The sequence below is a fragment of the Camelina sativa genome, chromosome 17 (genome assembly GCF_030686135.1).
Source record: "Camelina sativa cultivar CO46 ecotype springtype chromosome 17, ASM3068613v1".
NCBI lineage: Eukaryota > Viridiplantae > Streptophyta > Magnoliopsida > Brassicales > Brassicaceae > Camelina > Camelina sativa.
In genome coordinates this window covers 15,817,497-15,833,944 of record NC_141896.1, presented here as the reverse complement: position 1 = coordinate 15,833,944, position 16,448 = coordinate 15,817,497, and the positions used below count along the sequence as shown (strand labels likewise).

At 34.3% G+C, this 16,448-nt stretch overlaps 2 protein-coding genes and 1 pseudogene across 4 annotated transcripts; all 3 read right to left on the bottom strand.

Annotated features, from left to right (window-relative positions):
* Positions 1-642: 642 nt before the first annotated feature.
* On the bottom strand, positions 643-2,192 carry LOC147923833 (uncharacterized). Of its 3 annotated transcripts, XR_015587072.1 has the most exons (5): positions 2,022-2,192; positions 1,700-1,889; positions 1,423-1,573; positions 936-1,190; positions 643-846 (listed from the first exon to the last, which is right to left on the bottom strand). XR_015587072.1 is itself a non-coding variant. In XM_087495814.1 (4 exons), the coding sequence occupies exons 2-4, from the start codon at positions 1,793-1,795 to the stop codon at positions 1,132-1,134; spliced, it is 306 nt and encodes a 101-aa protein (XP_087351940.1). In that variant the 5' UTR covers positions 1,796-1,889; positions 2,022-2,147; the 3' UTR covers positions 643-1,131. The 3 variants fall into 3 exon arrangements, 1 of the variants encoding a protein (XP_087351940.1); XR_015587071.1 differs by having other exon boundaries at positions 1,700-2,159; XM_087495814.1 differs by having other exon boundaries at positions 643-1,190; positions 2,022-2,147.
* Positions 2,193-8,370: 6,178 nt separating this feature from the next.
* On the bottom strand, positions 8,371-9,488 carry LOC147923832 (uncharacterized; annotated as a pseudogene).
* A 198-nt stretch (positions 9,489-9,686) lies between these two features.
* Positions 9,687-13,498, bottom strand: LOC147923831 (uncharacterized). Its single transcript, XM_087496549.1, has 7 exons — positions 13,438-13,498; positions 13,251-13,375; positions 13,102-13,130; positions 11,929-11,972; positions 11,738-11,792; positions 10,088-11,640; positions 9,687-9,976 (listed from the first exon to the last, which is right to left on the bottom strand). Exons 1-7 carry the CDS (start codon positions 13,496-13,498, stop codon positions 9,687-9,689), a joined length of 2,157 nt encoding a protein of 718 aa, XP_087352675.1.
* Positions 13,499-16,448: the final 2,950 nt, after the last annotated feature.

Genomic DNA, 16,448 nt, shown 5'->3' with positions numbered 1-16,448 from the left:
TTAGAACAAAAACCAAAAAACAAATAATGTTACTCATCTGAACCCTACATCTCAAACCCTAAACCCCAACCCTAACCTTAACCCCTAAACATCATGTGTTGTATGTTTAACACATTCTGGTGAGAATGTGTAAGAATCAATCTTTTTATATAATTATTACTTTTTATTGGTTATAATAATTGTAATATTCCTATTTCAATTGTATATTTAAATATTGAGTTATAATAATATAAATTTACAAATATTTCACAAATCAGCCGTGTAAGTCAATAACTCAGCCATCACTTAGTCACTTCGTTGAATTTTTTTTTTTATTCAAATTTTGAGTTCAATTTTTTAATTATTTTGTATAATGTATAGTGAAAAAACTAATTTTATAAATTTATTACGCGTGTGGATCTGAGCAGGCACAGAATTATTGGTTGGATTTCACCAACAACACTTTTTGTAATATCGAGGCACGGCACGAAAGACCAAACGAAGCCGTACGAAGTACATAACTCAGCCGTACGAAGTACATAACTCAATGTGTATCATATGGCCTCAATTCAATGTGTATCATATGGCCTCAATTCACAGAGATATGTATCATATGACCTCAATTCAATGTTATATAAAATAGTAAAACAGTTGCACTTCCTCTTCCTCACCAACACCAATATACCTTTATTTCATTCACATATTAAAGACTCATATTCATACACACACTTAAGAGTAATCTCCAAACACTTGAGAATTTACATCAATCACATGAGTAAGTAGGAAGAAGAAAAGAACAAAACCCGGTTTCGAGCTCAAAGGGAAGAGGACCATCAAAACCAGGAAGAAGAAGAATCAGTACGCTGACTGTAGAAGAAGATAAAGAGAATAAGCAGAACAGAGGAACAGAGGAACTTATTGACTTCTCTAAAGAAAAGGGGGGCAGGGATTCTCACATTTGTTTTTCGATCTGATATTCCATCCAAATCAAAGAAGAGAGCACCTGGAATATGAGCAACCTGTAGATACGGATTAGCATGGAGCCAATCAACAGACACAACAGGTTCATTGGAAGATACGGATGATGTGGCGTAATTAGCTTTTGGCTCAGTTCCAGTAGAAGCCATAACTCGACTAACGTGAGTAGATGATTTATAAGTCGAATAGGCAGAGTGTAACTGTGAGCTGAATGCTTTCTTCTGCAACAATCACTACAAAAGGTCCAAACTTTGGTTACAACAATTCAATAAAGTGAAAGAAAAACACAAATTCGAGTTATTAAACACAGACATCATCAGATAATCTACACAATTAACTACAACTCTCTATGTGAAACCTTGGTAAACTCGAAAACCCACTACTAGTACTAGTAGCCAATACAAGACTAAACCGATGAAGGAAGGATCAGAGACCAGAAGTGAGAACAACGAACAAAGAACTTACAGCTTCGGATGCATAGGCGTTGGAGAACCGGAGAATTGTACGGACTAAGGCTTGAGTATTTTTCCAACAACTTTCCAGCTGCGGATTCAGCGACCTCGTCGTCTTCTTTGAAATCGAACACTTCCATGTTTTTCTTCATCTCTACACAAATCTGAGGGAAACAAAGCCTCGCCGGTAAACGGAGAATCAATCATGTAATTTATACACTACACAGACTTGGCAAAGATGTTTGAATGAAATTGAATTGGGAAATCAAAGAGAGAGGGAGAAAAAAAACCTGCTGTTGGATCCTAGCGAAATCAGCAGGAGTCATACGGCTCATCTGATCTTGAGCGAGACGAATCAACTCAAGATCCATCAACCCGTTAAACATCGTTTTTCTAGAAGCTTCTATCGCGAGAATCAGATCGGTAAACAAACAAAACTTTCAAATCGAAACTCGCCGGAGAAGGAGGATAGCTCTGAATCTGGGATCGAGATTTTAAATACTAATCGTTAAAAGAGTTTTGAGAATCGGAGGTGAATTGTTTCTGCGGGGTTGAATATAAAAGAAGAATCAAAATAAATTAGAATTTAAGTTAAGTTAATCGGCTCTCAACCTCCTCAATTGACTAACGGAATATGCCGGCGGAACTGGAACTAGGATTTCGGACGAGAGATGAGAGAGATTTTTTTTTTGGTTATGAACATTAGAAACTGTTTGATTTCCCTTTTTTGATATAAACAAAGAAAAATTCAATTATCAAATCTGAAAAAAAAAACTGTTTAGTGAGGTGGAAAATTGAAAATGATGTGTATTTTAATTTGCTGATTTGTTTATTTTTTATTTTTTTTACTCAAAATCTAAAAACAAAATCCAAGGAGTAAATTGTAATTCCACCCAAGGCACTAAACATTTGAGTAATTTTTAAAAGATTTATAGATATGAGTAATAAACCAACTTTTGGATAACATTTGAGTAATTCTTTCTTAATTATATACACAAAAGTAAGATTTTACTCTCTCCTTATTGACTTAGCATTTAATTTCTAAAATTAGTAATTATTTTTTAAATGTAATAATGTACATTAATTTATAATTTAAATCTACACTTTACTATTAAATTGTAACTGAAATCACATAAGTTATGAATTGACTATTTTTTCATTCAAACATACTATAAATTATAATTGTAACTCCTCTGATTAAATAATTTTAGAAAAGTAACTTCCATCCCTTGAAATCCTATAAATAACCATTCCACATCATCATTCACCATATCTTAAATTATAAATATTTTATTTGTTTTGTTTATTTTCTTGCATGGGTTCAAAACTCATTGTAATAGATTGACATATCCATTGGTGTTGGTTAGTTAGTAGTGTCTTTTTGTTTTTTTGGACAAAGGTTAGTAGTGTCTAGCTAGGATAGTATATTTTATTTTCTTAATTGGGAAACTCAATAATTATAATTAAATTTATTTAACATACCGTAGAATGGAAGAAGGAAAATATTTTTGGTAGAAATTGAATAACTTAAAAAGGGAATATATATATATATATATATATATATATATCTACCAAAAATTACTTAATTCCATATTATCATCAACCAAAGTTACTTATATAAATATAATATATATATATATATATATATGTGTATGTGTGTGTGTGTGTGTGTGTGTGAATGTTTAGTTAAGGTTATTATGTATATTCTACAAAGATATCCATCTGAATTAAAAAAAAATGGTGTTGTGTTTTATTAATAATCTTTTTGTTTTTTAGGTAACAAAGAAGATTAATGTTTCAATGTTAAATAATATTTATTTTTTTCTTTTCTATATATGATTTGCGCGGGTAATTTTTCTAGTATTTATATAAGACCGTATGTGGAATATTTATAGAGGAGATATTAATTAGTATGATACTTAATTAAGTGAACAATCCATAGCTACCTACTTGTATATATAAAAGATGTATTGTTAGGTAGTCACGGGAGTAATATGTCCGACCATATTATCCGAAAATAAATATAAAGAATTTTAGCAAAGTAGACAGTATTTTTGAAAAGTTTATATATTAGCCCAAGTTTTCGAAACTACCTAATTCCCTCTATAAATTTCGCCGCTAGTAAACTAAATACTTATGAGAAATTATTAGATTATACAGACACACCTCCTAGTTATCACATCATAGAATTTCTTCAGCTTCTTCTCTTGTCCTCCAATTTTGAAGACTAAGCCCTTCTTCGTCCAACTGACTACCAATGTCACTTATGTTCCACTGGAGAGAAATAACAAGAACCATTTCTCCTTATCTTCTGATCCTTCCACAGCATCAAAATCAGTCACAAATTTATCAACCCCGAAGGTCTTATCCATACCATAATAGACATGATTATTCCATTGTCTGTTTGTTTGGTAATGACTCATTCTTTCCTTCTTTCCGGGTATCTTTGTCTTATTCTTCAAACCATCCTTGTCCTTCTTCTCCTTCTCCTCCACACCATCATCCTTCTCAGCAACCGCAGAAATATCCTTCCCATCCAGCTCCGTAGCGGGTTTTTTGTGGTTTCAAGTGTAGCCACGTTTGAATTTTTGGATATTTCGGTTTGCCATGTGTTACTGCTGCTTCAATTTTGTGGAAACAAGTGAAAAATTGTATTTTTTACAGATTTGAGAAGTTGTTTTTCGATTTTTTGTTTTCAAAGACTTGATTTTTCTTTCCTCATTTGAATGGAAGAGGTTGTACCATCTGAAAATCGGTTTAATTGTAACTATCCATTCTATGTATATGCAAAAGAACCAAAATTAACAAGATCTTTAAATTCATATTACTTGATTTTTTTTCCACAAATAAACGTTAATGTGATATAGTTTGACTAACACAATAGATGACAAGTTTGGGTTGAGTGAATAAAGCATTATTTCGTTAATAACTTACTTCCAATTTTTACAATAAATAGAAGTGAACAAAAGGTGAACTAAAAAAAAAAAAAAAAGTGAACCAAAATTTCTATTTAATCATATACACAAAATTAAAATTTCACTTTCTCCTGATTGATTTAGCATTTAATTTTTAAAAGTAATAATTATATTTAAAATGTAATAATGTACATTAATTTATACTTTAAATCTACATTTTACTATTAAATTGTAACTGAAATCATATATATTATGAATTAACTATTTTTTCCATTCATTTTCATTCAAACATACTATAAATTATAATTGTAACTCCTCTGATTAAATAATTTTAGAAAAGTAACTTCCATCCCTTGAAATCCTATAAATAACCATTCCACATCATCATTCACCATATCTTAAATTATAAATATTTTATTTGTTTTGTTTATTTTCTTGCATGGGTTCAAAACTCATTGTAATAGATTGACATATCCATTGGTGTTGGTTAGTTAGTAGTGTCTTTTTTGTTTTTGTCTTTTTGGACAAAGGTTAGTAGTGTCTAGCTAGGAAAGTATATTTTATTTTCTTAATTGGGAAACTTAACAATTATCATTAAATTTATCAACATACTGTAGAATGGAAGAAGGAAAATATTTTTGGTAGAAATTGAATAACTTACAAAGGGAATATATATATATATATATATATATATATATCTACCAAAAATTACTTAATTCCATATTATCATCAACCAAAGTTACTTATATAAATATAAATATATATATATATACTTATATAAATATAATATATATATATATATATATATATATATATATATATATATATATATATATATATATGTGTGTGTGTGTGTGTGTGTGTGTGTGTGTGTGAATGTTTAGTTAAGGTTTTTATGTATATTCTACAAAGATATCCATCTAAATATATAAAAAAATGGTGTATGTTTTATTAATAATCTTTTTGTCTTTTTGGTAACAAAGAAGATTAATGTTTCAATGTTAAAATAATATTTATTTTTTTTCTATATATGATATGCGCGGGTTATTTTTCTAGTATTTATGTAAGACCGTATGTGGAATATTTATAGAGGAGATATTAATTAGTATGATACTACTTAATTAAGTAAACAATCCATAGCTTTTTTTATATATATAAAAGATGTATTGTTAGGTAGTCATGGGAGTTATATGTCCGACCATATTATCCGAATATAAATATAAAGAATTTTAGCAAAGTATACAGTACTTTTGAAATTTGTCCAAAAAAAAAGACAGTACTTTTGAAAAGTTTATATATTAGCCCAAGGTTTCGAAACTACGTAATTCCCTCTATAAATTGCGCCGCTAGCTAGTAAACTAAATACTCTAAGGGGGTGTATTCAATCTAATACTCCAAGTGATTTCAGTTTTCATGAGATTTTAGATAATTTTGATGATTTTAGGGAAGTTGATGATTTGTTGTAAAAAATTTTAAAATCCCAGCTAAAACTATGAGATTTGGATTTCTGTATTTTTAAGTAAAGAAATCCTCTCAAATCCTCCATGATCCCAAATAATTATTAAAATCTAAATCTACAAACTATTTTGAATAACAGTGGATTTTAAGATAGATTTTTAAATCATTAATTCAATAACAGTAGATTTCAAGAGACTTTTTAAAATTCATGATTGAATAACATTGGATTTCCGAATATTTTTTAGAATCAATAATTGAATAACATAGGATTTATAAATTTTACACAAATTACTTAAAATGTCAAGTTGAATACATTCCCTAAGATATGAGAAATTATCAGAGTCTCTCAGGACGGATCTACAAAGTGTTGGGGTAGTGACACGTGCCCCGCAGTGATTCTTAAAAATAGCCTAATGTGTAATAGTTCAATTAGTTCTCCTAGCTTATTTGGTAGAGAAGTGCCCCATGCATCATGTAAGGTGAGGTGTTCAATACCCTTCTTTCTAGTTTTATGGTTTTTTACCCCCAGCCCTCACTCACTTATTTTAATTAAAAATAGCTTAATGACTCATCTATTTGATACTTCAGAAGATATAACAAAAACCAAACTCAAACACAGAACTTTAAATTCTATGTATATTAGATAAACTAAAAACTGATAATATGTTATAGTACTGATTTACTAGTTTTGCAATGTCTTTTAAATAAAAAGTGCCCCATACAAAAAAGTTTCTAGATCCGGCCACTGTAGAGTAATCAAAACAAAGTATCAACTCAAACCAATATAAATTTTTTTTTTTTTTTTGGTAAAACAAACCAATATAAATTTTGTTTGTTTACACCGACAATTTGTAATTGTGAGGACTAGGAATTTAAATCATTCTCGTATATATCCACTGACCCTTTATAATAATCTTTGTTTCGGATATAGACAAATAATTTTGTGACGTCATATATACATGTTTAACTATCTTTTACGTTGTTTACTAAGCTTGATAGCTAAAAGTTTTTGCGCGCGTGCTGATTAAAAGTTAGTGGACTACATTTATTTGTACTTATGAGCCGAACTAGATCTGAAATACAATGTGTGTCATGATATGACTTTCAAAGTTTATTGTGCAGTGTTTATATGAAAGATTTTGGAGATCAGTAGACATATGTTTAGCTTATGCATCATGCAGCTAGTACGGACTACGGACCCAGATTGTTCATTCTTTTTGGATAAGCTAATCAAGATCGGTTTAAGAAATATGTATTTATTATCAGATGATTCAAATATGTGTGTATCGTGCAAGGGTTTGTTACCGTTTATAAATATAAGTCATACTAAAAGCCTTGAATATCTTAGTCACAAAAATGTATTTAGATTGCGTGAATGTGAGTGCGTTATTTTCTATACAAGTAATATAAACGAGGACTCTCCTTGCATGACATGTGAAAAAAATTCATTAAGTTGACATATTGGTTTCTTCATACATAATTGATAATTTGCCTCGCTGATGATATATAATAGTGGAAATAGTTTGACTAAATACAGTTAAAACGAAATCAATACCGCTGGCGGATGCAGAAGTCATTTTAATTTGTATGGGGCAGCACCGCTTTAATGAACTAATAATTTTGTTAAATTTAATTGATATACTACTTAGCTTAGCATTTTACCTGTGGCACAACCTTAAGAAACTGAAATTTTTTGTTGATTTTAATAGATATAGCACACAACTTAGCTAATAATTTTCAAGAATTAAGAAAATAAGTATGGGGCACTTGCCCCACCCCTCATAAGCCTAGATTTGACCCTTACCGCAGCAAACCATTCATTGTCAGTTAAAGTTTTGGTATGCATACCATTATAAACCGAAAACTTGAAACGAAACCCAAAGCTCTGATCAATATAAAGGCAATAAGTGTTTATAGTTTAATTTTGCCTTCTTGAAATTTTAATATGCCAACACTACAACAAATATGGGTATTGATAGCATACGATTAACGCTATAATATGGCTATTATAGCGTTTTCAAGAACGCTATTAAATGAGACACTATAATAGGGTGGCTATATACGATAGCGTTTCTGGGCTTCTGATATCGTAGGGTATCCTGTAATAGCATATGCCGTGTGCTATATTATAATTTCTAATAACACATATATAGTGCTAAATTTAAGTATATAATAGTAGTTTTTGTGTGCTATATGTACAGTAAACGTAGCTATATGTTGTTGCTATGATTTAATTTTTAGTAGCTCTATGTTAATGCCATTTGATTAGTTATCTTAGCATCGGTGTTGAGCTATTTGTATCTGAGTTGTAGCTCTTATTATGTGCTACTAAGTTGTATACAATGACTTCATCTGCCTGCTATTTCGTTTGGTTTCTGATTACTATTAACCGTTTTTTATGCAGCATATTCAAATAAAGTTACAATTTGAAAGTAACCTGTGATAAAGCTGAAATTGTATTCTAGAATAGAAAATATCAAACATTGTCATGATACGATCCAATCCCATAAATCCCAAACAAAGAACACAAGTCTCATGCATTTGCCAGAACTACGAAAGTAGAAAATCATAAGGTTCTTTAGTCGACATCAAATGATCACAACTTTTTCTTCAGGCCATGCTATAGTGGTACCAATAGCATCCTCCATACACTCAATAGCAGAATTAGGCCTCCAAACCTTCGCATCAGGAACCTTGACTACATCAATCCACACACGAACTGCATTATGACCCAAGGGAACAAAATGCACTAACTGCTCTGGGTTGTTTGAAGACCAGCGTCCTTTTGCAACAACCCTATTCTGACCGGTAATGTCCAGCAGTCTGCACTTCTGATCCTCTTTGACAATCCGTTTCGGAGAAGTGTGCTGCATAGTATAAATAATATTCAAGGTTTACCAAAGGCATCAGTGCTAACATATTTTATAAGTAAGAAAATGTTGAAATTTACCTGCTGAGATGAACTTGAAGGAGATTGTGTAAGTGGTTTTGAACTCTTCATAGGAGCTGCTGGAGTGAGTCCTTGTGACTGCATGCGAGGAGATGTTGTAGCTGGTGCCTCTGTACTTAAATCTTCGATTAAAACTCTTTTGAATGGCCATGCTACAAACGACTTCAAAGAGTCATGAAGATTTGAGAGTTCTTCTGTTGGCCGCCAAAGAAATGTCTCAGGTTCATTAACCGCATCGACAAAAACTTTAATGGCATTTGGTCCAAGAGGAAGGCCATTCACCAATGCTTTGGGATCACGAGTCTGCCAACGGCCTTCAGCAACAGGTTTATCATCATTTGATAGCCAATGTAGAAGTTTGCACTTGTTCGTGGAAGTTATATTTGGGCTCTGTTAAACAAAATTATTCCAATATAGAAAATATTACTAGATTTAAGAACACTAAAACGTAGAGATCAAATCCTAAGTACAATCAATCAGATTAAGAAAACATTACCTTAGGCGGAATGTCTTCTGGTCCTAACTCCTGCTCAATTGCCTCAACACAATCCTGAGGCTACGCAATAGTTTCTCCTACAGCTTGACCAATACTAAACATATTTGCCGCAGGTCTCCAAAGAAATGCATCATCTTGAAAAGCCGTCTCAACCAACACCTTCACTGAATTAGGGCCCAATGGTACATTGTTGACGAAGTCCATGTGATCAAAAGACAGAATACAACCCTCGGCTACTTTAAATTTAGAGCCAGACCAATCATATAGAATGCACTTAGGTTGCGGTATTTGGTTTACACTCTACAAATGTAAATAATAGTTAGAATCTGTTAACCATTCAGTGAACAACCTCAGCAAAACTCATTATATATTAACACTTACTCTTGGCGCCGAATGTTCACCAACTTCCAAAAATTGACGCTGGAAAATGAGAAGGAATGTAATTAGTTACCATTTTCTTAGACCATTAATCCAATGATATGAATTTGCAGACTTACAGGACTATTCAGTTTCGCAAGAGCATCTTGTAATTCATTGACCTGCTGCTGCAACTGAATATGGGTCTGTTGCATTTGAGTCACATACTTGTTTTTCATCTGGAAACAAGCAAGTTTGGACATACTCATTCCTCTACCCATTGCCCTCAGCCGTCCAGGATTGTCAGGTCCCAATATCTGAGCAAGAGTGTCTTCTTTTGGGTTTGATGATGATGATGATGGAGCATCAGACAGAACAAACTCTATAAGAACTATACATACCTCCCAATAAGGCAATGTTCAGAATAATGATCTTTTCTTCCATCTAGTTAACTCCTCTTCATCTTTTTCTGCTAAGTCTTCTTCTTCATCATCAGATTCACTATATTCATCTTCGTTATCAGATGGTATGTCACAAGCAGCTCTAGATCTCTTCTTCCCATTCTCTTTTCTATTACCAAAATCATTCTTGTAGTTTCTCAGTAGTAAGGAAATATTTCTACCCGTGAGTATCCTTCCCTTTGTTCCATGCTCTGCTTTACCATCAAACCAACTCTTCTTTCCTCGAAATCTATGTGACGGAGGTAAACTTTTTCGGTGGCACATATATACAAACTTCCTACTATGACTCAGCCACAAACTATCTGTGTGCTTCCCACATATAGGACAACCCATCTTACCCTTTACTTTACAACTAGCAAGATTTCCATATGCTGGGAAATCACTTATGGTCCAAAGCAGCATCGCCCTCAACGTAAAAGTTGTTTTACTAAATGCATCGTAAGTCACCTCGCCTTTAGACCACAAACGATTTAAATCTTCTATCAGAGGTTCTAAGTAAACATCTATACTATTACCAGGTTGGTGCGGTCCAGGAATCAACAAACTAAGCATGATGTTTTCCTCCTTCATACATAAGTCAGGAGCCATGTTATAATTAACGAGCAAGACAGGCCAACTACTGTATCGGCTGTTCTTCATGTTGAAGGGTTTAAACCCATCAGTAGAGAGCCCAAGTCGCAAGTTCCTCTGCTCAGCTGCGAAAGAAGGATACTTGTCATTCATTGACTTCCATGTCACTGAGTCTACTGGATGGCGTAATTTCCCGTCGCTGCTCTTGTTATTGAAATGCCATCTCAAATCCGCAGCCACTTTCTCCGATCTGAACATCCTTTTCAGACGAGGGATTATTGGAAAGTACCTCAAAACCTTCTGTGGAACACCCTTCTTGACTTCCCCAGTGTGCATGTTGGTCTTCCATCTCGAAGACTTGCATTTTGGACAAGTATCAACCTTCTTCAGCTTCTTTCTGAACAGGCAGCAGTCGTTCACACAAGCATGAATCTTTTGATATCCCATATCAAAAGATTTCAGAAACTTCTTTACGTCATATGTTGATTTGTGCAGTACATTGTCTTCAGGTAACATTTTTGGTAAAGTTTCCAGTAAATCATCGAAGCTCTTGTCTGACCAGCCATTCTGAGTTTTAATCCGAAACAGTGAAACTGTAGCTGAAAGCTTGCTATGATTCACACATGTGGGATACAATGGCATTTCAGCTTCTGCAAGTTTTGCTAAAAACTCATCTTCTTGCCTATCCTCTCCCTCAGCAACCTCACATAAATCTGAACCCTTACAAGCTAAATCTTCATCAGACCATTTAGCAGCTTCGTATAAACCCAAAATCTCAGCATTCCACACTCTATCATGACCTTCTACTAAACCAACAGAATCTCCATGGTGAAACCAATCAGTACGTCTCTTGTAAGCCTCATCCATTCCATTTATAACTAAATGAGACACAACCTCGTTGCATGTATGGCGCTCTAAATTGCGGCATCCGGTGCACGGACAAATTATCTTTCCATTAACTGCTAATTTCGCACTAACAGCTTCAACAAAACATCGAGCACCACTCTCATATGCAGAATCAACCCTAGAGTTCATGTAAGAGAAAAATACAAGAAAAAAACATAAGTATCACAACACTAGTCGAAATGCATAAACAAAACACTTTTAACAATTATAATTACCTGCATAAATGCACCCATGCCTTGTCCAACATTTTTCTTAAAAATCCTAGTTTCCCTTGACACAGTTCAAACGGTAGAGGATACAAGCAACAATGACCACAAGTTAAACATATTTTCGACAATTAATCACAGAGACACAAAAGGCCAAGAAATCGATACAAAAGTCCAAGAAATTGATAGATGTGTCTAACCTCTATAGTGATTGTATTCTTCCCCGATATCTGAGAACCCACACCTGAAAAAACACAACAACCAACGAAACACACTGAAAAACAAAATACATCTCAGTCGATTCGCTATAAACTCAGTTTCAACTCACCTGAAAATCAGATCTGAGAATAAGTTTCAGCGGAGATGGTGAGAGATCTAAAGGACGAAATCGACTGAGATGGCGAGAGATCTAGAGGATGAAATCGACGTAGATGGCGAGAGATGGAGAAGAAAAATCGACGGAGATGACCGTCTTTGAAGAGGATGAAATCGACGGAGATGGCGAGAGATGGAGAAGAAAAATCGATGGAGATGGAGAAGAAAAATCGATGGAGATGGAGAAGAAAAATCGAGGGAGATGGAGAAGAAAAATCAAGGGAGATGGAGAAGAAAAATCGATCGAGCAAACGAGTCGACGGAGAACTCGAAGGTTTTGTCTTTTCTTTTTTTGTTTGCGTTCTTTCTTTTGTCTTTTTTTTTGTGCTATGAAATGTGAAGATTTTAATATTGAGACCGCCAAAATGATATTTTTTTCACAAGTGTTGGCGGAATCAGGTATTTTTAGTTCCCGCTTATTGATTTTTAGGCATAGCATTAATGCAATGCTATAAGTCTATTTGACAAACTCTCATTTCACTTTTAATAGCAGTTACAGAAATTGTACTATTATAATCTGCTATCAATACCCATATTTGTTGTAGTGCAACTTTATGTTTTTAAGTGTTTCTTGGTTCCTACAAACTTGGAAGCACTAATCATTTTATGGGAGTATACCACTAGAGAGCAATCAGTTGTCCTACATTATATAACATATACGAGTGTTCTCTATATATATTTAACTAAACACAGAATAAAGACACTAGTATATAAGAGTCTAATTAAGTCACAAATCACAATCTTTATTATGCGTATGTTTGGTTTGGCTCGTATTCTGACTTATCGAATAAGTCGTGATACTGATCTCGTAGGCACTTTTCCTTCTAGTTTTTAATCATTGTCGATATGACTCTCTAATAGGTCTTGATTCTTCTTCTTCTTTTTTTTTCCCCCCATAACTGTTCTTCCCACGCAACTATAATTTTGGAATTCATTATTATTATTACCAGCAGTGCCACTCGTGGTGGTATGTCATTAGTTTGATATGTACAACTTACATCAGTGATGGACCTATCATTAGCACAAACTACAAGTTCCAAATACATAAAAATCCAATCAGTGGCTCGCACACCAAATATTTTGGCATTTTTCAAGCGTGACCACCGCACAGCAAATATTCTTCTTTTCACCAACAACAGATCTATACCAAAAGTTTTCCACCATAGTTAACTAATCCAACCAGATTCTGAGCAAAATTATTACTAGTACCCTGAGTACAACAATATTTCATCAATGCTTCCAAACCGTTCACACCTGTCCACTTTATAGACTCTACATCATACTATATGTATCCAATGTATGAGTAACGATATATCACATCATCTATCACGCACCAATGTTTTGACCACCGATAAGTAAAGCTCCTCCTTTCTGCAACAGTCCATCTACCTTCATTGAGATCATAGATCCAACCTTTACTACGACAATACTTTACGAATATATATCTTTCCACGACATCGATACTCCAGTCATATGCTAATCTTACGTCAATGTCATGAATTATCGGTAGGTTTCTCCAAGATAATGATGGATTTGAACGGAGTCAAAGCGTGCCAAATTGCAAACTTCACGTCAATTTGTGATATTGATGTGAGATACATATACTTTTGGATTTAGTATATGTCGACAAGTTGTTGCTTTGCACAACACCAACCGCATGTTTAGTATATGTCGACCTCGATAAGATCAAGAAAAATGGAACGTTGAATATAAAAGATGAAAATGATATGGTGAACAAATGATGGAGAATGAACTACTCATGTGCTGCAAGAAAGGGAACATAACCACAACCAAGAACACAAGCTATAAATGAAGCTTGTTTGCTGTTTCTTCTTTCTCATTCGAGAATCATCTTTTCTTGACAAACATTGATCAGTTCATGTTTATCTATATGTTTTGTTTTTTATATCGTATGACATTTTATGAACTCTTTATAGATGGATCAAGAATACAAGATATAAATGCAGCTTAATTTCCTGATTCTTATTCGAGAATTATCTTTACTGACAAGACAAAAATAAATCGTTTCATGACTATCTATGTCTTTAGTGACAATTCATGAGTCCTTAATCACGTGAAGTCTAAATACCAATCAACTTTAGATTCCTAAAATTTATCAAGAACACAAGCTATTAATGTAGTGTTGGATTAAGCTTGAAGAGAGCTTGAAGTTATCCTAAACCTATTTGGGAATTAAGTTTCTTGAGGGATAAGGACTTGAATTAATTAGGAGTTATCTAAACATATATTTCCAAGTAGGATTAGGACAAAAGAGGTTTTCCTTGTGTTATAAATATGACTGCAGTTTTGTTGCAAAACATAAGTTTTATAAGAAAGAGTTTGTAGTTTGAGAGATTGGAGAGAGCCTTAGGTTTGAGTTATTTTCCTAAGGATTTAATAAAGAGAGCAACTTCTTTGTTAATTATCTTCTTTCAAACTAGTGTCGTGTGAATCTATATTTGGTATCAGAGAGAGAAGATCAGGAATCTGTGAAAAGATGATAGACGACGGAAGTTCAGATAACAAAGATAAGCAGATCGCAGTCGCCGGAGACAAACCAAAAGATGGAACAACCTCGTCGTCATCCTCAATATCATGCCCCATGCTAAACACAACCAACTACACGGTTTGGGCCATAAAGATGAGTTTTGTACTCAAAGTCAACAAGGTCTGGGAGGTGATCGAAGCAGAGTCGATCGACAGTTACAAAACCAATCTGGCTATAGCACTGATTCTGCAATCCATACCAGAAGCCCTTATACTGCAAGTCGGAGGTTTAGGCATAGAAAAGAAAGTCTGGGAAACCATTCAAACTCGACATGTAGGAGCTGAGAGGGTCAAAGAGGTTAGGTTAAAACCTTAATGGCTGAGTTTGACAGACTCAAGATGAAGGAATCAGAAACTGTTGATGATTTTGCTGAAAAACTTTCTGCAATCTCCTCAAAGACAGCCTCTCTTGGAGAAACAATCGAAGAATCAAAGCTGGTTAAGAAATTCTTGAAGAGTCTTCCAAGGAGAAAGTTTATATACATGGTTGCTTCTCTCGAGCAGGTATTAGATCTCAATACTGTAAGCTTTGAGGACATTGTTGGTAGGATGAAAGTATATGAGGAACGGGTTGCTGAGGAAGAAGATCCTCAAGAGGATCAAAGCAAACTTATGTATGCTAATACCGAGTCACAAAGTCGAGACTACAATGGAGATTATAGGGGTAGAGGACGTGGTGGAAGAAACTTCAGAGGACGGGGACGTGGTCGTAATACTTGGAGAGATCCATCACAGGTTGTCTGTTTTAGATGTGACAAGGTAGGTCACTTTGCCTCCAAATGCCCAGAACGTTTGCTCAAACTTGGTATAGTGGAAGTAAAAGAAGGTGGCGAACATAAGGATACAGAAGAGACTGATCAACTCATGATGCATGAAGTTGTCTACTTAAACGAAAAGTACTACAGGCCAAGTAAGTTTGAAGCTAACAAAGATGGGAATGATGTCTGGTATCTCGATAACGGCGCAAGCAATCATATGACTGGAGATCAAAGGTACTTTGACAAGCTTGATCAGTCAATTACTGGGAAAGTCAGATTTGGAGATGATTCAAGGATTGACATCAAAGGAAAAGGTACGATAGCTTTTATCGATTCATATGGGAAGCAAAGAGTAATGACTGATGTATACTTCATACCGGAGTTAAGGAGCAACATCATAAGCCTCGGACAGGTTACAGAAGCAGGCTGTGATATACGCTTAAAGGGAGGTTATCTGACAATGTGTGATCAAGAGGGAAATCTGTTGGTCAAAACAGAGAGGTCTAAGAATCGGTTATACAAAGTGATTATGGGACTATCAAATAGTGTTCGTCTAAATTTCTTGTCTGCGAGTGAATCAAGTTTGTGGCATACTAGGATGGGACGTGTTAATTATGCCACACTATCATCGATGTTTACCAATGAGCATGTGTTGGGAGGACAGAAGAAACCACTTGATAAAGAGATTTGTAGCTCATGTCTGCTTGGAAAGCAGCCTACACAACCATTCCCTCAAGCAGCTAGCTTTCGATCAACAAAGAAGCTAAAACTAGTACATGGAGATCTCTGCGGTCCTGTAACACCCTGTACAAGCGCTGGAAGTCGATACATATTTCTGCTCATCAACGACTATTCACGGTACATGTGGACCATTCTGTTAAAAGAGAAAAGTGAAGCATTGCAGAAGTTCAAGATGTTCAAGACAATGGTGGAGAAGGAAGCAGAGGAAAGGATTCAGACTTTTAGAACTGATAGAGGAGGCGAGTTTGTGTCTCTCGAGTTCAACTCTTTTTGCGAGTCTTCTAGGATCATTCGACATT